The sequence below is a fragment of the Ornithorhynchus anatinus genome, chromosome 20 (assembly GCF_004115215.2).
Source record: "Ornithorhynchus anatinus isolate Pmale09 chromosome 20, mOrnAna1.pri.v4, whole genome shotgun sequence".
In the NCBI taxonomy this organism is placed as follows: Eukaryota; Metazoa; Chordata; class Mammalia; order Monotremata; family Ornithorhynchidae; genus Ornithorhynchus; species Ornithorhynchus anatinus.
The window spans coordinates 1985681-2013040 of record NC_041747.1 but is presented as its reverse complement, the minus strand read 5'-3'; the positions used below and the strand labels follow the sequence as shown (position 1 = coordinate 2013040).

General features: G+C 44.8%; 1 protein-coding gene across 9 annotated transcripts in view; it reads right to left on the bottom strand.

Annotated features, from left to right (window-relative positions):
* WASF3 (WASP family member 3) overlaps positions 1–27360 on the bottom strand; it is a 91477-nt gene that overhangs the window by 32259 nt on the left and 31858 nt on the right. For 7 of the 9 annotated variants that reach the window (XM_001516803.5, XM_029047907.2, XM_029047909.2 and 4 more), the window contains 8 exons: positions 23686–23828; positions 19563–19697; positions 16928–17081; positions 13082–13199; positions 10010–10185; positions 5063–5326; positions 3902–4269; positions 23–1579 (listed from right to left, as the gene is read on the bottom strand). In XM_001516803.5, coding sequence (XP_001516853.2) covers positions 1422–1579; positions 3902–4269; positions 5063–5326; positions 10010–10185; positions 13082–13199; positions 16928–17081; positions 19563–19697; positions 23686–23818 — 1506 coding nt within the window. In that variant the 5' untranslated portion in view covers positions 23819–23828 and the 3' untranslated portion in view covers positions 23–1421. Of the gene's footprint in view, positions 1–22; positions 1580–3901; positions 4270–5062; positions 5327–6146; positions 6314–10009; positions 10186–13081; positions 13200–16927; positions 17082–19562; positions 19698–23685; positions 23829–27360 lie in introns of all 9 variants that reach the window. The other 2 variants (XM_029047913.2, XM_039915007.1) reach the window with 2 other exon arrangements.

The following is a 27360-nucleotide window of genomic DNA, read 5'->3' as shown; positions in this document are numbered from 1 at the left end:
GGCAACCCATTCCGATACCAACCTATTCAGATGCATAAGGTGAATAGGTTTCTTAAAGAACAACTAGTAAGATGTTTTGTGACAGCAGGTCCTCAAGCAAAAATACCTTTCTCTGAAAGAAATAAAAGGGGAGAAGGATGTAAGAGGGAGAGAGGGTCTGCTTTTAGTTTTACTTGAAAAATTAAGAAAATTCAATGAGGTCCATTTTGGTAAAATGTGACTAAACTGTCCAAAAATCAAGTACAGGTGAGGTCTTGGAGGGCAGAGAAAGAGCCCAGCCAATGTGGTTTACTCTGTTTGTGGAGATAACACTTTGAAGGTATTTCTCTCTCTCTCCACTCAGTCACCTAAATTGCTAACTGAAGATGCCTACTCAAACTGGGTTCTTGTGGCACATGAACTGAGAACCTAAGACGCCTGCCTCATCTCATTAGGTACCATTCTACAGGGAATGGCAATTTACAGTGTCACTGACTCTTAATACTCAAAGCCACTTGGCTCCTGGAAATCCCGGACAGCGTGGGTGGAGAAAGCCCTGGGTTCCAGGTCCAATTCCCCTCTGCCTGGGTCTCTCCAGAAAAGTCACAGAACGCTCCTGGTCTCAGTTTCCCCACCCAAACCTGTTCCCAGACCCCAGCTCATAGGGACCAGGTGTAAGGATTAAATGATGTCTAGGAAAGGGGTGCAATTCTAAATGAGAAAAGTGCTCTACAAAACACGGAAAGTGAAGCAGGAATGAAAATTTCACAAAACAGTCAAGCTCACAGAAAGGTTCCTAAACCAAGGAAGTGACTGCGAATCATCAGGGGAAGAGATTTCCCTTATATCCTCAGGTTAAACCGGCCTCCCTTTCCCCAGCACCCAATACCATGCTCGAGACATAATAAATGTGGACCGGTTGACTGATATGAACCAAGTTCCAGAGAAACACACAACAAAAGTGGCCAAACGGCACTACTCACCTGTAGATTTTTACCCAGACATGGAATTATTAATCCTCCAAGACTCACAAATACAGGCGGCTCACAAATAAATACCGCGTTAGCAGTTATACTGAACAGCAGATGTGAACTAAAACTGCGCCACATACTCTCATGGGCAAGAGTAGGATAAAACGCTGGTGTTGTAACAGTGCGACAGCTACAGCCTATTTTCTTGAGTGCAGCACATATTTGCTAGATTTAGCGGCACTTGAGTATTACAGGGTAAATACTGAAAAAAAACAACCCAGGTTTGGGATCTGCGGAAGCACGGCTACATCATGAATACCAAAACTGCGAAGCGACAGCATTATAACAGCAATATCTGAACGCTGAGGTGACTCTGGGTTTGCGGTGCTCTTTAACGCACTGACTTCCGGGGGGGCCCGCGGGGCGAGCAATCCCGGCAAGGCCGTGTAAGCTGTGCTCCCGAGCTCCGCCTCAATCGGACCAGTCGTTCTCATCCAACTCGGAATCGTCGTCAGAATCGCTGTACTCCACGGCTATGCGCCTGGAGAGGATAGTGGCCACGTCGTTCCCAACCGGCTCTCTCTTGGCTTCTTGTTCACGCTGCTCTTGCACCTTTTTCAGCTGAATGCCTGTGGGCGGGGGTCAATGATTCAGAATTAGGTGTTCCTTTCCTCTCCTAAAACTGCCCCCGCAATTCACCGGCCCGGCACTTTCTGGGTAGGGCTTCAAAGAAGTGTGGAGGGAGAGACCTGGGTGGGTGAGAACTTCCGTGACGGGAGAAGAAGGCCTGTGCACAAATGGGGTGAGGCCAGCTTTTCTTCCAACAAAAGCAATTAACTCTCTGAAAGAGCAGAAGTGAATACGTGGCCGGCACCGATTCTGCACCTCATGCCTTTCTCCGAAATGGTCCGGGCTCCCCCCGGCCCCCGCGAACAGGGAGGGGGAACGTGGCAGGAGTTTTCCAGGACCGGCAACTGCTCCTTCCTCGGCACCCTTCCCGAGGGATGGGACGGCTGCCCATCATCCATAAAAACCATTGATTGATTCCTCAGCCCGCTGACACCAGCTAGAGCCCTGCCAATCCCAGGGGAGGAACTGGGCAAGGAGGTGGAAGCTGGAAAAATGAAAAAAATCTCTGGACCCAAGAAGGCACAGATCTGGCAGGACTTCCCAAAAGGGAAGAAAGTTTGTGACTGGGGTCGTCTAGCGGGCTGAGGGTCGGGAGGGCCAACTCCCCGAGGGGCAGCTGCTAAGAGAAGAACGGCAGTGATCCAGGAGTGTTGAGCAGCTCTGGAATTGGGTTCATTCATTCTATCGTATTTATTGAGCACTTACTGTGCGCAGAGCACTGTACTAAGCGCTTGGGAGAGTACAGTATTACAATATAACAGACACATTCCTTGCCCACGACGAGCTTACAGTCTAGAGGTGGAGACAGGCATTAATATAAATAAATGACAGATACGGACATAAGTGCTACGGGGCTGGGAGGGGCGATGAATAAAGGAAGCAAGGCAGGATGACGAAGAAGGGAGTGGGAGAAGAGGAAAGGGTCGGGCTTAATCAGGGAAGGCCACCTGGAGGAGACGTGCCTTCAATAAGGCCCAGAAGGTGGGGGGAATAACTGTCGGATTTGGGGAGGGAGGGCGTTCCAAGCCAGAGGCAGGACGTGGGCGGGGGGTCGGCGGCGAGATAGGCGAGATCGAGGCACTGTGAGAACGTTAAGAATGAGTTCCAGATCGGGGATGGTGCAGTTATTCCCAGATCCGGTTTAGGGTTCTTTCTGGACCATTCCTCTTACCGTTGATATCCTTACCAAGTAAATACGGGTTACCTGCCAGCGATGAACAGGTCAATTCTTGGAGAGTTGCTCTCCCGGGGTGGTGGCTGGGTGTTAGGCATCTCCTCCCAATCTCAGTTGCCGGCCTGCGAGGTGCTGGACCGGTGTGAGCCACACCCCAAATGTCCCTGATTTTTGGCGGGTGATAGATCACAGAAACATGGGACAAGGTGCGCTCGTGCGGTGCTCCAAGAGAGCCCCTCCTGGCTGTAAGAAGCTGAGGGCTCAGGGACCCTTCGCACTCAAAAGAAGAGTGGTCTATCACAACATCTAATAATAATGCTAGTAGTAATAATAATAACGGTATTTATTAAGTGCTTCCTACGTACCAAACGCTTTAGTAAGCACTCGGATAGACACAAGAGAATCAGTTTGGACCCAGTCCCTGTCCCATATGGGGTTCACAGTCTAAGTAGGAGGGAGAACAGGTTTTCAATCCTCATTTTACGGAGAAGAAAATTGAGGCTCAGAAAAGTGAAGTGACTTGCCTAAGGTCACAGAGCAGGGCAGTAGCAGAGCCTGGATTAGAACCCAGGTCCCTTGACTTCTAGGCCGGGGCTCTTTCCACTAGGGCAGGCTGCTTAAAGCATTCAATTACCCTGCCCCTTCCTACCCTACTTCGCTACTCTCCTAATCAACCCAGCCCGCACACTTCACTCCTCTAATGCCAACCTACTCACTGTACCTCCAACTCATCTATCTCACCGCCAACCTCTCACTCACATCCTGCCTCTGGCCTGGAACATCCTCCCTCTTCACATTCGACAATGAGTCTCCCCACCTTCAAAGCCTTACTGAAGGTACATCTCCTCCAGGAGGCCTTCCCTTCTCCCGTTTCCTCTGAGTCCCTATTTTGCCGCTGAGGGAATTGAGGCATAGAGAAGGGAAGTGACTTGCCCCAGGTCACACAGCAGACAGGTGGTTGAGCCGGGATCAGAACCCGACTCCCAGGCCCGTGCTCTATCCACTAGGCCACGCTGCTTCTCTGACACTCGCCCTCCCCTGATAAGTTTATCAAGGAATAATCATTTCATGAATGATAATCATGAACGATCATTTCAGGGAGAGGGAGGTGCAGCGGGACAGGACTACGGCTGAGGCGCTCACTCACCCATCCGAATGGCAGCAAGAAGATCACTCCGAGCGTCGCTAATTGGCGGTTGTGCCGATCCGAGGGGTTTCGGCTCAGTGGCCGGGGGTCCGTGCATTGGGGAGGATGAGAGAGAAGCTCCTACGGCCGGAGGGCCCGGCGGGGGTGGCGGGGGTCCTGGAGGAGGGGGAGCCGAAACCACCAGCCCGGCGGAGGGAGGGTGGGGAGGGGCAGTGTACGTAAGACCGGCCGCTCCTGCAGGATGGAACGGCGCCATAGGAATCTGCAGAGGACTGACAAAAGCGGTTTGCGCCGAAGGAATCACAGGAGGAGGTGGCGGCGGTGGCCCTGAAGGGTTGTAGAAGTCGACCATCTGAGCGGGATGCCTCCTGATGAAAAGGATCAAGGCAACACAGTCACTAGCAGAGCCAAACAATGACGTTCTCTTAATTGCTAACAATGTCCATTCCTACTGAGCGGCTTGGAAGCATCACAAACTGTGCTCTAAGAGGGAAACCCTACTGTTTGGGAATGAGGTTTTTGAGAAGAGGCTACATAATTCATCACCACAATGCAAAAAGGCTTACTTCCTCGGAGGTACGTACAGAGCCTGAAATTATGAATTACCCCCCTCCGCCCCCGACCCCTCCAAAAAACGAAGGGAAATGTGAATTCCCAGCAAACGTATTCAGTTATTTCAATTCGAACGTTGCCTCTGTTGGTCAAAAACAGCCACACAAGCACAAATTATATGTGCACCTGCCAAAAGCCAGAGGAAACGTTTGGGGGACGCGGTTCTAGAAAAGGCCTCAGACAATACTGTATCCCATCTGAAAACTGGGACTCAACTCCTGAGGAAGACGAGCACCGAATACTGCAATCGTGAAAGGAGCGGCTCTTTTTCAACACGAGATAAGGAGGCAGAAGAGAAAACAGGTGCCGCAAATAGCCAACGTGCCAACCCGACAAGGGCAACCTTTTTGGGTGCGCGGTGTGTCTACGACTGCCGATCCCGCAGTCATTTCTTCAGTCACACACGTGCTCGTAGTTGAATTCTTCCATCGGTAGCATCTTCAAATTTGAAGGATGACGGTATCTATGTAGGTGTGTGTATAGATGTAGAACTATCTATCCAGATAGATGCCTACAGTTATACACTGTAGGTGTGTAAAGCGCTTTTACCCGTAGTCTGTCGGGCCCAGAGGCCCGGAGCCGTGTGCTCCGTCCACAGCCTGGGGCGGAGGAGGTGGGGGCTGCTGCGGTCTGTTTAAAGTCGGGTGCCTCGCGGGGGCGGAGGGTGGCCTGTGTTCATGCTCGGGGCCTTGGCTCCCCCCGCCGAATTGCTGGGCGTCTCCCGTCACGTACGAAGGAGTGGCCGGCTGCTGATGGACGGCATGGTTTGGCGTGGCGGGATAGGAGTAGTCAGTGATGTCGGAAGCGTGGGATCTAAAGTGAAAGGAGAGGGAAAGACGGCCTCTCACACAACAGGTCCCCTGGCTCCACGACACCCGAAGACTGATCTGTTCGGTACGGAGAAACTGGGCAGGTTTCATTTCCGTTCCCTCTTTTTACCACCGGTTTTAGTTCCACAACAAATTCATACTGATTAATTTTGCTAGGGAGGCCAAATGTTTGGATTCAAATTCAAAGTTTCAACGTGAATAAATTAGTTCAAGGAGCAGGGAGGAAATCCATCTCCCGCCCCGGGTACCTTGTCAGCATACGGTACTTTAGTATATTCAAACTCAGTGGCAAATGGCATAGAACAAATCACGTTAAATGAAAAAGCAACACCTAAGACAGGCACAGACTTCAGTTGCGGGGAAATTTGGAAAGCACAAAATTAAAATTAGATAACTGCAGGTGAACCTGTTAAACATGAACAGCGACAGCGGCAAATCAAGAATAATGTAAAACGCATTTAATCGAGGTCGAGAGAAGTTTAACGTCGGGAGGCCTTCTTGTTTTCTCTAAATGGTCGGCTGAGCGTGAGAAGCTAAAAGGAATGCAAATGTATTAGTCCAGAGCAAGAGCAGGGTTCTAAAGATGCAAAGTGTCCGGGGATGTCAGCTAAGTGAGCTCAAGGGAGGACCGGGGAGGGGTTGGTAGAGCCGTCCAAAGCCGGGTGGCGTGGCGTTAGTAACAGACAATGGAGCACTCTGTTTAGGGACGCACCGAGTCAGTAAGCTAGAGCCCCTCGGTACGTTAAGACCGAAGCAAGCTGGCAGCCTGGAGCCAGGGATTGGAGGCAAGTGGAAAGACAAACCCTTTGGGCATTCGGTCCTCATTCCTGTTCCCTGCCTGTTCCAGGTTTTTTGCATCACTCATGAACTCAATGCCCATTTTCCTCCTTTCCCACTCTTCTTTTCTTGTTCTCACTTTTCTCACATTTACTGGCAGGTTTCTGCTAGGGTTCACCTTGTGTTTCTCTCTCTGAAGCAAAAAAAGCAAACACATTGCGGGAGGAGAGGTGAGGCCACAAGTGGATTTCAAAGAGGATGATTCATTAAAGAGGACGCAGTTTAGAACCAAATGGTTTTTCCAGGGGGAACAAGCTGTTCTTGTCTCTGTTTCTTCCCTGTGATCTGAACTCCAAAATCGGGTTTGAATGGCATTATGATTTTGTGCTGCTTCTGGACACACAATTAATCAAAGAGCTAGGCCTGGGAGTCAGAAGGACCTGGGTTCTAATCCTGGCTCCACCACTTGTCTTGGGCAATTCACTTCACTTCTCTGGGCCTCAGTTACTTCAGCTGTAAAATGGGGATTAAAATAATAATAATGGTATTCGTTAAGCACTTACTATGTGCCAGGCCCTGTACTACATGCTGGGGTAGATACAAGCAGATTGGGCTGGACACAGTCCCTGTCCCTCGTGGGGCCCACAGTCTCAATCCCCACTTTACAGACGGGGTACCTGAGGCCCAGAGAAGTTAAGTGACTTGCCCAAAGTCACACTGCAGACAAGTGGCAGAGCCGGGATTAGAAAACATGGCCTTCTGACTCCCAGGCCCGTGCTCTACCCACTACGCCATGCTGCTTCCCAAAACTGTGATCTCCATGTAGAACGGGGACTGCGTCCAACCTGATTTGCTTGTCCCTACCCCAGCACTTAGTACAGTGCCTGGCATATAGTAAGCGCTTAACAAATACCACTATTATTATTAACAAAAATAAGAGCTGTTTTAATACTGGGAAGCATGGCAAGGTCCTGTTTCGCACCTAGAGTTGGCAATCTCTCTTAAATACATATATTTGGGGTGGAGACGGTAACCAGGCCTCGGGCTGACCTCATCCCGGTCTGGTCTGACGGCTACACACTTGTGGAAAATCGTTTGTAAAAAATGATCATCTGCCCAAAATAGTGGCTGTTCAAATTATCCCTTGATGTGACTAGGAGGTTTTCTCAGTCATGCCAAATGGCTTTGGGATGAAGAGGTGAAGGGACAGCAAGGAAAATATAGGAGGAGGGTGGTTGTGGAAACAGGGAAGAAGGGTGAAAAAGACAAGGAGGTAGAGGGGTGGCCGTTTTGGAACAGGGAGAGCTGGGGAAATGATGTGGTTTGAAGGCTGGGATGGGGAAGGCCAATAAGAGAATGTGGGCCTGCAAAGGGTAAGGGTGTGGAGACTGTCAACTGAGGTGGGGAGAGGTCAAATGTGGACCCGATGCAGGCAAACAGCACGGGTCAGAATGCGGGCAAAGGTAAGGGCCAATGGAGGTATGAAGGTGCTTAGGGAAACCAAGGCTAGTGGGGAGGGGAATCTCAACAGGGCAGCTGGAGTCAGTGAGGTGAGGCACCGAATAAGGATCCGTTAGGGACCAAGAGGAAACGGAGGAGGACCTCCTGGGCACTGGGGGATCTGCAGAGAATGTGGATAAGGAGGGATGCGGAGAAACAGAGGTTATAAAATAGTTTGTAGATGGGGCGGTTGATGGGGGGAGTAGAGAGATGGAGGTAAGAAAGGGAGAGAGCAGTAGGGCCAGTAGGGAGTGTGGAGGCCACCTGAGGATGGGAAAAATGTCGGTGGAAGCTCTTAGGTGTTGAGAACTCTGTAAGGGAGGAGTCAAAATGGAGGCTGCATTCTTAAGGAGAGAGTCATTGTGGGGAAAAAAAGTGAGGAGCAGGCGATGCAGCAGTGAAGGGGAGCATCACTTTTTGGCCTCCCGCCTTTGCCCTGCTGAAGTAAAGCTAGGTCCCTGGCAGGTGTGGCACGGAAACCCTGAGCCACGGTCCTGGTCTCAGAGAGGCTGGCCCCTCCTTCATGTGTGCTTGGGGCAGAGTGACAGTCAGATGCTGGAGATGGCGAGATGGCTACCGTATTGGTAGGGAACTGGGGGGACTGTTCATCGGACAACGCGAGCCTGTTGGGTGATGGCATGCTCTGGCCCCAAACGGTCGTGCGCATCTGTGACGCCGGGCGAGCGCACACTTCGGTGCAATTTTTCTTTAACACAAAGGTTGGCAAGGATGAAATCTCAATGGGAGACAAGAACAGCTGCTGAGGGCGGGGGGGGGGGGGGGAGGAGAAGGAGGACTGTTATGGGAGTCAGTGCTAGAAAAGAGGAAAGTCAAAAAATCAAAAGTCGACACAATGCTAGGGAAAAAAAAAAAAACCCTTAAGGGAAACGGAGAAATCTTTGAAACTAAATTATTCCAAACCAAGGCGAGGAAATCACAAATGATCTTGAAGTCCCTCCACTTCAGGAACCAAGAGGGCCGGGCCGACCTGGGGCCACAGGTGCGTGAGTAAGTGGGTGGTACACTGCAAGGGGGAAGCTGTCATCCTTATCCTTCTGGGTTCAGAAGGAATGGCACCTGAAACAAATTATCCCGTTTGGGGTAAAAATATCAAGAGTGTAAAGATCATTTTTATTTGCTTACGCAAGGAATTGTAAGACAAATCACCGCTGAATGAAAAGATTTGATGAGAAGAATGAAGCGCCAAGCCCCTCAGCGTGCTTCCCAGGTGGAACTGAACTCCAAAGAGAAGCTTTCGTTCCATCTGGCAGAGAAGGAAAGGGACCTAAGAGAAAACAGCCAAAACCTGAGAGGGAAACTGGCTTAGAATTCCCATCAAGCCTTAGGTGACATCTACCACCCGGCTAGCCACACAGATGCACACTGACACTCAATTATGGCTTTGTCTTCCCATCAGGTCAGAAACGGAATCCGGGGACCAGGGATGTGCCGGACAAATAAAACCCTGTAAGGAACCGTTTCTAGAAGTAAATAAAAAGCACCAAAGAGAAGTTGATGAGCGGCAGTGGGGTTCCATCAAGGTTTTTTTCAAGGAAGATTTGCAGAAAATTCCCACTTTGTGCAACAGAGAGCTACAAACCAAAAAGCAGAAAGAATCTAAATGAGTTAAAATTTTTTCCAACTGCCGCTTGTCCTTCAGTTCCATCCGAAGAACTGCAGTTGCCCTTCTGGGGACCATGTGCCTCCTGACCTGGACGAAAGATATTTCCCCCGAACTGCTAACCGATTTCTGGTAAATTCCAAAGAGGTTCTTTCCCTGTAAATCTGCAGGAAAAAAGTACACTTCTTATCCATCCCTTTTTTTGTTTTTAAGCACTGCACTTATTGCATAGTTATAAGATCGACGGTACCTACCGACCATTTCCAGACACTCTATGCCAATGGAAATTCAACCTGCTAAGGGAAAACACAGAGGGAAAGTCTCTTCCATGATTATTGCCATCTTAAATCACGACGCTAATGCTCACACATCACACCTGATTCAACGGCATCACAAATTCAAGCAGGAGGGGTCTGAGCAACACGCCAAAAACTAATGGGCGATGAAACGGTCCCAACATTTGTGCCTCTGCATTTCACCAGGCTTCAGATGAGTTTCTGAGGAAGGTGCTGAAACGTGCATCGTAGGCATTGAGATTCCTCCAGCTAGAGGCTCACGCTCTCTCTGTGACGGAGTTAAGGAGCTCGGAGGCTAAATGCATTGCCCAGGTTAGAGTTGGATGGGGGTAGGGGAGCTTTGACATGCACACAGACCTGGGATCTGGGGGCAGGGTTCCCTCGAAAGACACTCCACAGTACACGCTTGGCAGCTACATGCATTGTCCGGGTAACCGTCATACGGGGTAAGGGAATTTTAATGCACACAGACCTAGTATCTGGGGACAGGGATCCCTCGGAAGATGCTCCATGGAACACACTTTGAGACAACCTGTTGTCAGGTCTAAGCTCTTTGTCATAGGCCATCATATTCCACTCCTGACGCCTGTTCCTGGCTTTTCTAACCTTTTTCACCTCACGGGTTGTGCCATCTATACGCTTTTGCTCCTGGGATCCAGGAAAAGAAAGAAAGAAAGCATGCCGAGACAGAAGGGAAAACAGCAGGTTAAATGCAGGTACGGTGCACAGAACGACAAGCCCGGAGAGTAAATGGGAGCATAAGACACACACACAGAGTACATAAAATAATGGTTCTTTCTCAGATAAACTACGATGGGGCTCGCCACCTTACGTCAAGAGAATTCAATGAACAATATCTACACTAAATAGGGTATAGTGAATTCAAAAAGGCAAGTTTAAACAAAAACAATTTTCCTATTTATTTCTATCCTTAACAAAAATTGTCTTCAAACTTAAAGAGTCTTAAGGGGAAAAAAATGGTTTCCCCTTTCAAGTAAATAGCTGATTTATGAAAACAATTAAATCAAAATTATTAGCGCATTATGATTATGACATCTAATGTGCTCTTTAATCCCTTAAACCACAATGGTGTCACTTTGGAAAATGACATCCTATAATCCATGAATACCATAAAACTTGAGTGACAGATGGAAATCTCCTAAAATGAAGAAAAAATGTTCAAGCTCCCATTTTTTCAGAAAACGGGTTGTAGAATAGTTTTGGAGATGACATTCCAGCTAGGAAAATTCCAAGTCTCTGCCCAGCTGGCAGCCCCAGGCCCCCTCTGGACCTGCCCAAAAAGTAAAGATATGGGCCCATAATACTCCATTTTCTCCCCACTCTCCCTTCTTTCTCTACCACCTCATGCCCTCTGCCATCTGCTCTCTCTCTCTCACCGCTCACCCCAACTCAGTGACAAAAGGGTGGGTTAATTTTGGCCAACCTAATTTTAGCCAACTCAATAACAAATGGGTGGGTTAATTTTAGCCAACCTAATTTTGGCCAACTTAATAACAAATGGATGGGTTAATTTTGGCCAACCTAACAAGTGCAGAGGTGGAATGGAAGCTTTAGGTTTTCCCTGGACACCTGAATCTTGGACTGGACTCGCGGGGAACCCCCCACGATTGACCAGTGAAAGATGGCATTGCTTGAGCAAGTTTTTTGGGTGACCTCTTCCCTTCTAATGTTCTTCCAACCAACTGCCTTACAAAGTGAAGGGGAGAGGGCGGGTAACTTCTAGCTAGAAACAGGGAATGGGTTAAAGACGGAGTGTCCTTGTTTGGACTTTACCACTGTTTTGTGTCAAGTCTCAAATTTCCAAACAAATTTTAAGGATTGGTTTCAAACTCTTTTTAAACAAACTTGTAAGGTAGATGGAAATAACATCACTTTATAAATTCAGCTTTCTAATGGTAACATCCTCTTACCCCAAGTCTTTCTTTCTGTGGCCTTCTAATACAAACCAATAAGTGTGCTTACATGACAAATATTTAGAACCTGCAGCAATTCAGATTTATCAGTCTTTACTCAATGAATTCTCTTTATCGTAAAACACCCAGGAGAAATGAAAACTCTAAATGTTTTGGAAGAGTGAGGTTAATGTTAATTTTTGTCATTTCCTGCTTACTTATTAAGAGTTTATTTTCCCAAAGACAACCATAAGAAAGTATAATTTCCCCTCAAGAGACATTTGAGAGAAATTTAAATATAAAAAATAAGAGCTACTTACATTAAAAATTTCCTGGAAAGTACCACTCTAATCTCCTCTAAGGCTCTGCACTACTCCCTGGGGAAGGATGGGGAAGGCTGGCCTATATAACTTCAGTTGTTTCTGTTCCACTTTAGATGAAAAGCATCCTTGTGTCCTTTCCACAGGTACTGTCTGGAGAACTCTGCAAACCTCCCAAAATGTTCCCAGTTGTTGTTTTTTTTTTAATTATTGAAAGCCAATCAGGACTAAGGATACAGAGTAGAGGAATCATCTCTGGCAAGAGCGGGCAGCAGGCGATAGTCCCGAGCCACACTGAGGTCCAAAACTCCAGGCCCACAGAGGGTGTGACCAAAAAGCCAGGACCACCTCCATCCCCAGCAAAGCATCCCACCCAGCAACTCCCAGAGTCCCAGGGTTCTTAGGGGTGGTCCGAGAAGTAAGGAGACAATTAACTGTTACCTTATACCGTACTTTTCTTTTATTCCACCGCCTCACCCCTTTACACATTTGCCCTTCCCCGTTTAAGGACCGTGAGGCCCTTGTGGGCCTGAGAACTGGCCTGAAAAACAGGGCTTTGTAGAGTGCTCTGCATGTATTTAATAAATCTTATTATTTACTGAGCAATCAGTTCCTCTTGAATACCCCCTTAATATAGCCCCAAATTTAAAGACCAAAAGTTCATCTTATTAAATTCAACAAAATGCCTGAAACATCACTGGAATAATGTCACTAAGGTCTTCTGATGGCTGCCCTGCAAGAGTGGGCATACTAATTCCTCAGGAAAATCTACTGATAAATTCTTAGACAACACTTGTCTTTATCCATTTATTTTTCCCACTTTTCTAAGGACGTTCTATCACTAGTGTCTAATCTCCCTAAACATGAACTTCTCAGCTATACCTTCTGTGACCTTATACTCCAAGTCTTGTAATCAAAGATATGGGAAATTAAAAGGCTGAACATTTGATGTCAAATGATCATCTCAAACATCCCTTTCTGTTTGTAGCTGGATTCCAAAGACAGAAAAACAGAATGACAGAATTGAAAACATAGTCAAAATTTGAGCGCCTACACACTTGCTGAAGCAAAACAGGTTGTTTTGATGCCATATGAAAAGTAGATATTCTCAAATGATTAATGAGCCATTTGAAAAAACTACCCTGCTAATTCTGCTAGCCAATTTTTCAGATTGCTTTATATAAAATGTGTAATCTGTGAGAAACCGTTAGCACTAATTTTAACACTTGAAATACTTCAAAGAGGTTGAAAGTCTACTAATTTGCTTACTTTGCCCAGATTATACGCAGTCACCCCAGTGGAAACATTTACCTTTTGTCTTCTTTTCTCTTTTCGTTTGTCTTCTGTATCCTGAAGCATTTTCTCTTTCCAGAGGTCAAAGAAATAGGAAGGATCCGTGTAGAATTTTAATCCATCTTTCTTATCATCTCTATAAAAATGAGATTTCGGAAATAAGAAAACAAGGGGAATATGCAGATTTTTAGACCTCTAAGCTTTATATCAGACACTAAGTGGTTTAAGCTCAGTAAACTCTTTGAGGTGTTCATCGAATAATCATTTAAGAAAATCTATGTGGTTCTGTGTTTGGGGAAAATAAACTTTCTTGGCATACACTAGCACTTTCTCAATCTCTACAATTATAACCAGAAAATCAGTATATGTCACATACCCAAAAATTGAAACATACCCAAAACAGGTTGCCATCATACCCACTTTGGGATACTCCAAAACAATCACGCATACCCTTAAAATGTCCTGGCCAGAATCTAGATACAGATGTGATGATTTCTGGGTCTCTGTCTCTCCTGAAACACTAGAAATAATCTTGCAGTGGAACAGAAAATGGTCACTGGGATGAGGGAAGTTCAAGGTAGCTATTGGGGACAACACTAATCTAGTCTGTTTGGGGAGTCCCCAGAGGAAGTGAGAAAAAGGAGCCTATCCGGCTGCAAAGGTGCCAGAGACTCCAGTGGAAATGATGAGAAGCACTGTGACCTAATAGAGCGCAGGCCTGGGAGTCAGAAGGTCCTGGGTTCTAATTCCTGCTCACCACTTGTCTGCTGGGTGATCTTGGGAAAGTCACTTCACTTCTCTGTGCCTCAGTTACCTCATCTGTAAAATGGTGATAAAGACTGTGAGTCCCAAGTGGGGCACGGACTGTGTCCAACCTGATTAACTTCTTTCTACCCCTGCGCTGAGTACTGTGCCTCACACATTGTAAGTGCTTACCAAATACCATTTCAAAAAATATCTTCAGCTGGATTGCTTTTTTGGGACTTCTCCAGACACTCTGCTACTAGCTTGCCCAGCCAAGCTGAAGAACACAAGTCTCCAAGGGTAAGAATGGAGGATTCTCCTTGAGACTTTCCCAAGACCACTCCAAGTGCCCGGCTGCCTGTCTGCAGGCTTGGCCAGGTAGAGGATTGGACATGTCCATGAGAGAAACCTTCTTCGGTTAGAAAATCATCTCATCATCCTTGATAGTTTCCCTTGGGAATGAAGGACAGGACACTAGGAGTGCAGTGACCGGGCTGCAGGGTGGAACAGGCACTTCAAGTGTGCTTAGGTCCCTCAGGTGGACCCATCATCCGTTAGGGGCGGAAACTAGCGTGGGTGCAGAAGAGCCTGAGATCTTCCTCCATGATTTGGTGCCTAGTATCTGAATGGAAGTGGGAGGCAGGAAGGGAGAGTGGTGTGAGGTAGGGGGGAGAGGAAAGAGAAGAGATGGATGAGGAGGAAGACTCCGGAGAAGCTCGTGACAGCCTAAAGTCTGAATGTGGCAGCCGCAATCAACTGATCAAAATTTTTTTAATTTTTTAGGAACCTCGTAGAACTCTTAGAGGATAGAGATTCAGTGTGAACCGCCTAGAACTCAGAGTATAGAGATTCAGCGTCTGAAATACTTCTATTACTTTTCAGACTTCGAATCAAAATTCAGTTAATGTAGGTCCAAAACAGCTGAACAGTATTAATCAATGTACATTAATCAGCAATCAACCACAAAATCCTACAGCAATCAAAACACCTGGTAATTACTCCGCATTTGTAGTTTCCTCAGTACAGCCTCTGAGCAGCCCAATAAGCAAGCGTGCTTAATAATAAATACTATTCAGTGATGATAATGATGTCATTTTTACTTGGCATGATACCTTAACTGAGATTTTCAAGCCGAAGAAACAGCAGGTCTTCTAAAGAGCTTTTTTTTAACCCTTTCTGAGGCAGAATTTTCCTACATATTTAATATTCTGCAGTGTAACGGATTAACTGCTCTCTGCATTTTACTACATCATTATTAATAGTAAATATTTTGATATCAGCAACATTAACATGTACTAAGCCCTCACATGATTTACTAAAGTCTGGGATAAGTGTACAACTAAGCTTTAGAAGAATGCTGGCAATTTAGAGAGATTACCACTTGAACTGTTTGAATTTGTACCAAGTTGATCATACGCTTGAAACAGGCACTTGATAACTAAAAATTCCTTTCTTTCCCCCCCTTCTCCTCCCTCCTTAAATGTTGGCAGCTCATGCACCAATACAGATTTCAATTGAAAATAGTATTAGTACTTAATCCTGAAGTATCCCTTTCTTTTTAGCTACTGTACCTGCCTGAGAGAGAAAGTTGAGGATCTGCTAGCATTTGCCTCTAAGAAAAAATAAAATTTCTCTTCCTCAGGGTGAGGTGAAATTTCAACCTTTGAGACACCGCAGTTTCTAGCAACTATTGCCAAGTTCAGTTAAAGTTTAATATCATACTGAAATAGAGCTTCAATGCACAAATGTTAGACTAGCACAGATACCTTCAAGTCCTACTAGTTTTGGGTTTTCTTTCTTAAAGATATTGGTCAGGCGACTTCTGCTTAAGCTGGATCTTGGATTCTGACTTCTCTCACCCCGAGATTGGAAATCCCGTTCTAGCCTGAGATGAATTTGGGCCTGATTGGAGCAGAACGGAGCTGAGAGCAGTGCTGATGAGAATGTCTCTTCTGGTGGTCTGACTTTTGCTCCATCCCTGGAAGCAGAGCGAGGGGCTCCAATCCTTGTGAAGTCCTCTTAACCAGACTCCACCCAGACCACCCAGCCTTCAGTATCCGTTTTTAGCTGATGTTTGGCTTCCACAGTGCCTGAACTGATGGCTGACAGGTCATGGTTCATTTGGGGCCAAATGATCTTGAGCTGTTTAATTTTCCGTCACTTTCTGACTGAGGTTTTACCAGGCCTGAATTAAATTAGAATGAAGTTTGACCATCAGGCGGCACCAAGTGAAGAAAAGTTAGCTTTTGTGAAAGTAAATTATTATTCAATTAAGCTAAAACCTTTATAAAATGCTATAAAATTTCCCTCCTCCAATACTTATTAAAACAAGGACATATAACCAAGATATGATCCATGTCCATATATTACCGTGGAACCTTGTCTCCCCTTGCTAGAAGGAGGTTCTTCCTTCAAGTGACATGTCTTATCACGGTTTCTCCCACGATATGCAGAAGTATCTCGTAATACTCTAAAACTACACTCCAGTTGCTCAATCTATGGGTTTAATCCCTAATTTTTATGAACACAAAAGTGACCTGCACTACAATTTGATTTTTCCTTTACTTTGTACTCTTTCCTGGAAGTTTAGCCTAATCTAAATATTGTGCTACTTTCAGGTAGCAGAAGCTTATTGTGTTGATCAGATTGTTTCCTTATATTCAGCAACGCTGCATAATGTATTTTTTGTGTGATGAATGATAAAAACCTCAATACTGCTGAAATATTAACACCGACAAACCTGCTTTTGCTTATGTCCACGAATTATGGAGCTCACTTAACATTCCAGTGAAATGAACAAAACACAAATCTAGAACTTTTATCACACCATTTCTACAGAAAGCCAACTTCAAATTAATGTTCAATCCTTAGATGCAATCATTCCAACACCTAGAAAATTAAAATCTATTATTCATTTAGGTGCAAAAGGCCCTCTAACTATACGTGCAATATCTTTGCATCATTGTAAAATTTGGAAAGCAAGACATCTGTTTCTCATTCCAACCTGAAAATGAATGCATACTTGTCGAAGATTCTCTAAGCTTTCCCACAGTACTGTCTTTCATGACTTTAGCAATAATTCAAGAATAAAAGGAACTCTAGGATCAGGTAAGCACTAACCTGTAGGGTGTAAGGATATTCAGCGGGGGTGGTTTATCACTCTGATTGTAAATGTCAGCAACTGGATTAGGAATGCTATTCTTTGAAACCACCTGCTGGTCTTGGATTGTGGAACTTTTGAAAGCTTTTTTCATATTGATATCCTGTAGTGACACTTTAAAAAAAGTTTAGTTGCCATAAAAAGACTGTTAGAGTGCATGCTTAAACCTGGTCTGAGAACAATATTTCTGGTACATTTTTCAAATAGCCTTCTCAGTGTTCATTTGACATTATTTTGTCATTTTCCTCTCTGTAAACCACACAGATATCCTATCCCTAAGACAGGATTTTTAAAACCAAGTAAAAAAATGTTTAGCTTTTCAATTTCTCTCCCATCTGAGCAGTGCACCAGAGGTCAATAAGCCTCAACTTATGCACTCCAAGGAAAAGTCACTGCTAATAAACAGATTGCTAGATCTGAATTAGAAATGTACTTTTCTAATTAAATTTAAAATATTATTTATCTCACCAAGTTTAGGGAGGGTGAAGAAGATTTGGAGGAAAAGCAGGTAGTTATTTGCATGGCATTTTCAATCTTAACAGGGGATCTTAATAGGTGCAAGATACCAACGGAACCTGGTAGAACGAATGGAGGTCTGAATTTTTATTATGTCTATTATTAAATAGCTTATCCACACTCGGAACCCATTGTTGCACTCAGCCTCTTCTTCAGGTTTTAGCTTTTCTTGTCCTGACCCAACACATCCAAGCTGGATCTCTTTACATTCTTCTTTAGTGCCCTGGCCAAATTTTCCCTCCTAATAGTATTTCCTTTGGCTTTTTCAGTTTCTTTAGAGTTCCAAAACTAATCTTGGAAACCTCCTCGTCCTGCCACGCATTGCTGGCTGTTCTTTGTTCACCCGCCTGCACACCCTAACTCTGAAGTACAATCAGTTTTCTTGGACTCCAGGGTGTCCTGGGCTGTCTCTCCATCAGGTTGGGCTGACGGCTATCTTCAGCCTCTTCAGATGAATTTCCTAAAAGCAACTGCCTTTGTCTCGATGACGTCCATCGTCCCTTCCCTCAGGATCTTGAATACTGACATCTGGTGATCGCTTGCACTAAGGTTTGCATTCTCCCTTTTAGATCCTTGATTAATCCTTCATTCTAAGAACCAAAGCACAGAGACTGGGTGCCCGATGCAATCTACTAACTCTTAGGTCTGTGGAAGGTGAATGGCTTTTTCAAATGAAAACTGGGTCCAGAAGGCCCCTGGTTTGTCTCTAGACTATAGGCTCATTACAGGCAGGGAACGTGCCTGCTAATTCTGCTGCACAATACTCTCCCAAGTGCTTAGTACAATGCTCTGCACATTGTATGTGCTCAATAAATGCCATTGATTGACTGACTGATTTTGACCTCTGCCCTGAACTGAAGCCTCTTTGGAAGCTGACCAGAGTTATTCTTTTGTGATTATCACTGTGAACTAATCTGAAACGTCCACAGTGGTTTAAATTAGGGTCCTCTACGCCATTCTAAAATAAGTACCGAATCTTTGTAAACCCTGCTTAAAAAGGGGATAACAATTTTTAAAGAACATAAATAGTTTGTGGCTTTCTGCTGTCTGAGTAGTAAGCAAGAATTTTTCAAGTGAGGTTAGCGGGGCTAGAGGGCTGATTTACTCAATCCTGCCAAATTTCTAATTCACAGATTTTATTCTGAAATCTGAAATCATTAAAAAATTTGAGAGAAAGCAAGTCAATGCCACAGCACTGTCAATTACTCATATTAGTTACAGACCTGAAACCTAGTATTTCTAACAATCACTTGTGCTCAGTCGGCCATGTCCACAATATTTTTCTCCATTAAAGAGTAACATGGAGAAGTTAAAGGGCCTCAAAAAAGACATCGAGAAACACGACATCATGAAAGTTGGCTTAGGTATAACACAAGGAAGGGGAAGACATTTTCCCTGGGTAGCACTGTATTGCTCAGATTTCTTTCCTGCCATCCTCTAACCTGCCCTCTCACTCCTCAAAACGACAGCTGTGACTTACATTCACACAGTTCTGTCAAAATGCGTATTTCCACTCCGCATCTGGGCTAGAACACTATTAGGGAACTAGGATCACTTATCTGACAATGTGAGTCTGTTTGGTCTTAGTGTGAGATCCTGAGGGGAGGAGGTGCTTATGCACACGTGCACAGAGGGAGGACAGATTAGTACTGCCAGACCAGTCTTCCTTTTTTTCCAAGAACACAATCTTTAGGTTACTTGAGGCTGCGAATGCCTCTTTAAAGAGGTATTAAGAGAGAACATTCAGAAACCAGAAAAATCTACTTTTGACTTAACCCGGGTTTCGTTAACTAGAAGGGTTGTGGACCGCCTCCAATTATGAGAATTCTTGTAGAAAGATTTTGTTGTTGTTGTTAAGAGGGGATATGAGATGGAGAGATTGGGAAATATTTTGCAGCTACTTTTTCCCCTAATTAATCCAATGTTGTCAGCTCTCTCCTCCTCCTCTCCCCCTTCTTCCAAAAAAGTTGCTCCTAGGAAAGGACGAAATGAAATAGAAGCTGAGCGACTGTTGTGAAATTAACTACCTCTGTCTTGTCAACATCACTTCTGGCTCATTGCTGTCACGCAATTACCTACCTTCTTCCACTGTTGAATCCAGCTGGGTCACTTTGACAGCAAGACGATCAATTCTGTCTTGAAGAGAATTCGCTCTGATGTAAAAGTTGTTGGCCTCATTAAACAGCTCACCAAATATGTCTTCAGCATGCTTGCCTATGGGAGAAAATAGATGGAGAAAGCCATCTGCTAAAGAATTGCTGAAGCAATCTTTCCATGTTTTCACCACTGCCGTAATACTGTCAACACACTGTATACTGTGGAATGAGCTTCGAGAAGGAACCGTTACATTTTTAGAAAATCTAAAGGACCTCGTGAATGTAGCCACGAGACTCAAATGTTTTTGACATGAGCAATGAAAATAAAGTCAACAGTGAAAAAGTTTAGACTAGATGTAGAACTTCTATATACTTCACAAAGCCGGGGGATTCTGAATCACTTAGCTCTGAAATCTGCATCCCTTCTCTAAATCAATCATATTTATCGAGCGCTTACTGTGTGCAGAGTACTGTACTAAGCTCTTGAGAGAGTACCATATAACAGAATCAGCAGACGCGTTCTCTTAGCAGGTGTTTACATTTTTATCCAGTTACATTATTACCCAATGCTCACAACATCACTTAGAGTAAATCAGATTCCACAAAAGGTCAGGGGTAAAAGTACTAGAAGCTGGACGCATGGCAAACGTGAGGATTGCTGAACTTGTGAAACTCACAATCCTATCATCTGCCTCAATGCTCAGCCCTTGATTCACGCCCTTGTTTCACACTGATGTCGACGCTAAAGGATTTTTGAAAAAGAGCAGTGACGGCGCTGGAAAGGAATATGCTTTCAATTCAATATCAATCCACAGTATTCACTGAGCACCTACACTGTGCAGAGCACTGTATTAAGTGCATGGGAAAATACAGGAGTTAGTAAGCAAGATGCCTGCTCTCAAGCAGCTTACGCTCTAGAAATTAATCAGGGAAGACCTCTTGGAGGTGATGAGGTTTCAGGAGGACTTTGAAGAATGACTGTCTTTCCTATCTGAAGGGAGAGGGAGTTCTGGACAGGGATGAGGTGGTGAGGAAGAAGCTGGAGGTGGGAGAGACAAAACAGAGGTCAAGTTGGGTGTGTAGTCGGGGAGAGAATGGCCAAGTAGAAAAGAGATATCTGATGAAGTGTTTTAATGCCAAAAGTCAGGGAGTGGAGAGGAAAGGCTACTACTGGAGGTTTTTGAGGAGTAGGAAGATGCATGCCAATTGATGTTGGAGAAAAATGATATTAACAGGGGCGTTAAATAAGTACTGGAAAGGGGCCTAAGGCAGGGAGACTGGTGAGGTGGCCTAGTGGAAAAAGCATGGGACCGGGAGTCAGAGGATCTGGGTTCTAATTCTGATTCTGCCACTTACCTGTCGTGTGGCCTTGGGCAAATCACTTAATTTCTCTGCGCCTCGGTTACCTCATCTGTAAAATTGGGGGTTAATTCCTACTTCATTCCTAAGCGCTTAGTACAGTGCTTTGCACATAGTAAAGGCTCAATAAATATGACTGAACTGAACAAACAGTCCTTCCTATTTAGGCTGAAAGCCCCATGTGGTTCAGGGACAGTGTCCAACCTGATTAACCTGTATCTACCCCAGAACGTGGAAAAGTGCCTGGCCCGTAGGAAGCACTGAACAAGTACCATAATAATTACTATTGTGTATTTTAAAAATATTTTCAAAACAAAATGCACCAGGACACATGGTTGGAGTTCTAGATTTCAGGTATCCTGGGGACACTTTAAACACACTAATACACTGCTGTCCCTTAGGGCTTCGACAAACACATTAAGTTTTTTGTTTCTGATGTTAAATAAGGAGAAGCATCCTGTCACTTTGAGTTCTGTCTTACCCTGGCATTTACAATTATTGGTTTGGGGAAAATCTGCTTCTGTCTCTCCCTCTCCTGATTTCCAGGCTGCTTGATGAACAAAGCTGTTTCAGCACTTAAAGTGCTGTTAGAAGTTTCCCCTTCACAACTCTCAAAGGCTCTTCCTCATAAAAGCTCTGGAAGATGTGTGTGAGTGTGCGCCTGTGTATAAGCAAATCTCTGTGCACATGTTTAAGTGAATAGAGCAAACTCAATCTGACGTAGAAAAAAATATGTTTCGTAGCTTAAAGGGATCTGGAACTTAATGCCTCTCTGAGCAGAGGGCATCAATTCCTCCAGTTATTTCCTCAGGCCTGAAGTCTTCATGATAGAACCAACGCCCGCCTATTTTTGGTTTTTTATGGTTTGTGCTGAGTACTTACTATGTGCCGAGCACTGTACTAAGCCCTGAGGTAGATACAAGCTGATCAGGTTGGACCAAGTCCACGTCCAACAACAACAGGTTTGTGTTTATGATGGGGAACCCTGTCATTACCACTCTGAATTCCTGCTACCGGGGACATTTACTCCGATCACATACAAGTCCCTAAGGAAAACATTTTCATTTCCAATCTGGCACCCAGCCTGGTGTGATGCACCAAGCACATCCATAGTGTGAAAGAATAATGCAAGAGCGTGCCGGAACAGAGCCGACACTGAGAGAAAAATATACTCTTGTTTGTGAAAGAAACAGACTCCTCCTACAGTCTTGCTTCTTCCGCTCTGAAATATAAAACAAAGGGGAAGAAGGTAGATCTGCCTCTCGGGGGGAGAAACCCCGACATGAGTCAGAGATGTACTGGCGCCACATGGAAAAGTGATTTCGGTGTGGCTCTCTGGATGTTCAAAGCCTCCTCAGTGATGGTATTTTATTATCAAACAAAAACAACTTTTCTAATGATGTTTGAGCTCAAAATAGTGTTAGAGGAGTGACTGGCTGAGAGAATGAGAGAAAGACTGCTAACCAGTGAATAGGATAAGAATTAAACCCCTCTGATTTAAAGGTTAATTGCTTCATTATAACTCCATTAACGTTTTTGAAAAGCATAATCTACCATCTGGAAAACCCAAGGAGCTCACTAGACTCCAAAAGGGAAAAAAGGTCACTTCATTCCCCCAGAAGTCTAAGAGTTAGGAAGGGGGCATAATAAATACTTTCTCCTCTGGATTTTCCGGGGTGCCGGAAGACCCCTGGAAGGGTGGGTTTTGCTCCGACCAACACTGGCAGCAGCAATGGTAGACAGCTACTCCGCGTCTCAGCTCCTCCGGACTGCGTATTTGGAGAGGACGCCAAACTCTAGAATCCTCAAATTAGTGTTTGATGAACTCTGGTTAGCTTGGACTCCTGAGGCTGGCCACTCAATCGTCCAAGTGGCACTCTGGGCAGGGAACGAGTCTGCCAACTCTATTGCACTGTAGTCTTCCAAGCATCTAGCATCTATCCACAGTAACTGCCTAGTATATACCGTTGATTGATCGTAATCCACTCTTTGGTCCAACTGGAAACCACTGTTACTAACCATTGCCTTCAATCTTTTGGGAGCTAGCACTTACTCTGTGGAAAAAGAAAGCAGCTTTCTAATCAAATCATCAGTGGCATTTACTGGGCGCTTCTTATGTGCAGAACGCTGTACTAACCACTTGGGAGAGTACAGTACAAAAGAGTTGGAAGACACATGCCCTCTCCACAAAGAGCTTACAGTTAAATCCGAAATGCATTTAACTTCTTACATAACCGATCCATGTCCCTTAATGATAGTTGCCCCAAATTTTAAAATTTCACCATTCTTCCTTTCTTATTTTTATACTGGACTCTCTCCAAGTGCTTAGTTCAGTGCTCTGCACACAGTAAGTGCTCAATAAATACAAATGATTGATTGACACTCACTTTAACAAATTTGGCATTAACGTGAGTTTAGAGGGCCATCCACCTCAGTATTCTCCACCCACCCACATCTGAAGAAAGACTTTATAAAAACTGGAAACTGATTTTGCTCCACAAATGGAGATGCAGCTGAAGTGCAGTTTGGCTAAGGGAAGAGGGATGGACTAGATGACCCTCCGGATTTGTTAATGTGCTGGTAATAACTTACCTTAATGCTCACCCCCGCTCAGACTCCACTTTCCACAAAACCAACGCTTTCCCCGTCAACGGGAAAAATTTCACTTGCTCAGAAAGCATTTATTCATCACTTCCCATTAGACTTCGATTTGTCAATCCCTGAGTCACAAGGCGGGGAGAACTTACTCAGACTGCTTAGCTGCCGTATGATGGCAGCAAGAGTGGTGTTGGTTACACACTCCAGTTCACTGGTAATTCCTTCGGGCAGCGTTCCCCGGCAGAGGTGCCTGGGCTCAATGTTCCTCTTGACCAGCGGCATGGTGCCGAGACTGCAATGGGAAGAGACACACTTTCATGGAAATGCTCGCACTCAGATCTCTGAACCCATTTATAACACAAGTGGAGAGGAGATCTCTCCGGGACTCTGTTCCACCCTTGGAAGTCCTGGGGTTCCACTAGGGTCCTGTTGGCATTTTCGTGTGCATTCGAAAAAAAATTCCCAAGCCTCACGTAACAAGAAAATGCCCCACCAACAGTTCTAGTTGGATTATTTACTATCGGTCTTAGTGGGAAGGAAAATAATTGATTAGATGTGCAGTCTCAAGTCAAGGCTGAAGTCAACTGGTGGGACAGGGTGGATTCAAGTCGTACAGGGGTCATCTATGAAGTGCTAGCCAGGGAAGAGTTCAAGGAACTAAAAATAATAATAATATTTAAATGTCTACTGTGTACCGAACACTGTACTAAGCACTAGGACAGATACAGTCTCTGCAGATCAGACACAGTCCCTGTCCCTGTCCAGTCTAATCCCAAGGCAAACAATCTTAAACCAAAACTTACCCCCCACCCTCCATGCACCGGCTTTATTGCTGAATATTTTATACTAATAAAATGTATATAATAGAAACTTTGGTTATCACAATTCCATATTGTTGGAATTAGTCTGATCTCAATCTCACTGGTCTTCCTTGCCACGCTTCTTTCTTGCCTCATTCTAGCCCTTGGCCTTCTCTATCCATGTCTAATATGGCCAAATCACACCTGCCGCACCGTGCCTCTGAGGAGAGCATTTCTGACTCTGTTGTGGGAAAGTGCTCACCAATTTCTAAGATTTTAGGTAATGCAGCGGGCTAGCCTGAAATGAGGCTGGGGAGGGGATGGGATTGAAAGAAAATGAGTAAGTAGCCTAATGACAAACTTGTACTACTCAAGTAGAGATGTTGATGCATGCAGTGCGTGTATCAACTGGAAAAACTGAACCCAAAAGGAGAGGAAGCTGCCTAACATCCCACTCCTTAGCAATAACCAATGGCTTTACATACAGACACACTACAAACTGAGATTTTCCGAGAGGAACAAGAATAGCACCAGGAGTAGTTAACCAAAATCATAAAAACCATAATTTCAAACAAAGAGGAGGAGAAAGCAAACCACTGATATGTATGTTGGGCTCACAGTTTAGCAGGGGGGGGACAGACAACAAAACAAGTAGACAGGCATCAATATAGATACAGATATATAACCATCGTTAATAAAATAAATAGAATAATAAATATATACATATTTACATAGGCTGTAGGGAGAGAAAGGGGAGAGTTGAATAATAATAATAATCGTATTTGTTAAGCACTTACTGTGGGCAAGACACTGTACTAAGTGCAAAAGGGGGCCGGAAGGGGGAAAGATTGAGGAGGGGAAACGGAGATTTTAGGGAGCTCACATCTGATGGTGTCAATTTTTTTTAATAAAGTAGGTGGCCAGGTCAATAGGGGCAAGGGATGGGAGAGGTGGGGGGATGAGGAGTCTGAGGAGGGAGTTAAATGTCTAAAATGTGCAAAGTGATGAGAACATTTGCTTAAAAGAAATCCAATGTCTTAGCGTATCTTAAAGGCAGTAGAAAAAAGGCTGAAACAAGATTTTTTATTTTTAAAAATGAACTTTTTAAAAAAATTTAGGATTGTTTTCCCCACTTTTTTAAACAGTTGGCTCACTCTGTGTTCGGCACACAGAAGGCTCATTAGCAGCTCCAGACAAACCTTCGCCCTGGGGGACGTCCAGTCAACTTTGTTTTCCTTCCAACAAACGGTGAGCAGATTAGAGTATTAACAAAAGAAGATTCTGGCAATTTAATCCTATTGTGGTGTCTGTTCCCCTTGAGCGTGGTACTTTCCAGTCGCTGATGGGTTGGGGGAGGCAAGGAGAGGAGATGCTATGCCGACCACCCCCAAAATCTCTTGAACAGCTGTTGGATGCCTTTGATAAAGTTGTTTTAAATAAAGGCTTTTACTCCTCCTAATTATGGCATGCTTGAATGCTTTTTAAAGTTACTGTCTACTTGCAATATCAGAGATGTAAAGTTGACTTAATATAAACTGTGAAATTAAATACTACCCTCCCCTCAAGACAACCACAGACTATAATTAGAAACACAGCTTGAATGGTACAACCCGGTTCCAGCAAACTGGTTTAGAACATCACTTTGATTAAAATTTTGCTTGCCACTTTTAATCCTGAACAGTTCCTCATAAGAAGCAGGCAGTAGGCTCACCCCAGAGGACTCACCGCCTCTGCCCAAATACCGAACAATCACGGATCCCAACCTGGGAGAGGTCCTGGCCTTTTCAAATAATCCTTCCTCTCACAGGAAGGAATGGAGGAGGAGGGCAAAGTAGCTGCCCCCGACTCTCCCTATCAATCGTATTTATTGAGTTCTTGCTGCGTGCAGAGCACTGTCCTAAGTGCTTGGGAGAGTACGCTATAAGAGTCGGTAGATATGTTCCCTGCCCATAGTGAGCTTACAGTCTAGGGGACTATCAACCGTGGCCCTCGTTTTGGCAGCAGAAGTCCCTCAGATGAGGGAACAAAGGGAAATCTTGGGCAGTTAGAACTTGCCAACATCATTATCATCATCCTCAACTGCATTTTCAAGTGCATACTGTGTGCAGAACACTGAACGAAGCTCCTAGAAATGTACAAAAGAGTTGGGAGACAGGGTCCCTGCTTTCAAAGGATCTGACAGACTAGTAGGGGAGAACGACAAGGTCACACAGCAAGCAGCTGGCAGAGCAACTGACAGAGCTAGGACTAGATCCCAGTTCTCTGACTCCCAGGCCCGTGCTCTTTCCACTAGGCCATACTGCTTCTCAGTATAACTCTGTTATACCGTACTCTCCCCGGTCCTTAGTACAGGACGCTGCGTACTATTGAATAAATACTATTGAATGAATACAGTAAGCCCTCCATAAACACTACTGATGGATCGAATGATTTACTGGAAAAGATGGGTGGAGAAATGATGGGGGAAAGACAGCTTAGTACAGCGCGTGAGGGAGGCTGGACCAACCTGTGGAATCCTGTCCTGCCAAAGACAAAAGGGAGGCTAGTGAAGAGGCAATGTGAGGGCAGTGGGAGCCAATTGGGAAGAGTTAGGCAGAAAATGGGACAAATGGAAATCAAAGGTGAAGGAGATGCATTCTAATGGCACGTATCGATGTAGCATTATTTTTTTTCAGTGGACACGCTAAATTTATAAGCTATTGACTCTAGTTTTTCTGGCATTTGTGATCTGTGAACTTTAAAAAAAAATGAATGTTCTTATAAATTGTGGATTTTTCTAAACCCTCTTATTTATAGTATAATAAAGACCATGACCCTCCAGCCCATTTTGAAACCAAATTAAAATTCAGCTAAAGCTGCGTATATTTCAAAGTAAATATCAGCAATAAACACCTCAGGATCTAAAACTGTCAGTGCGATTTAACAGATGCATTCGGAAGAGATGCGCTTTGCTGACTAATATTGATCCCATTTGGGTCTTATTGGATTTTAGTCCTCGAAAACCTGTCTGGGTCAGAGTCCATT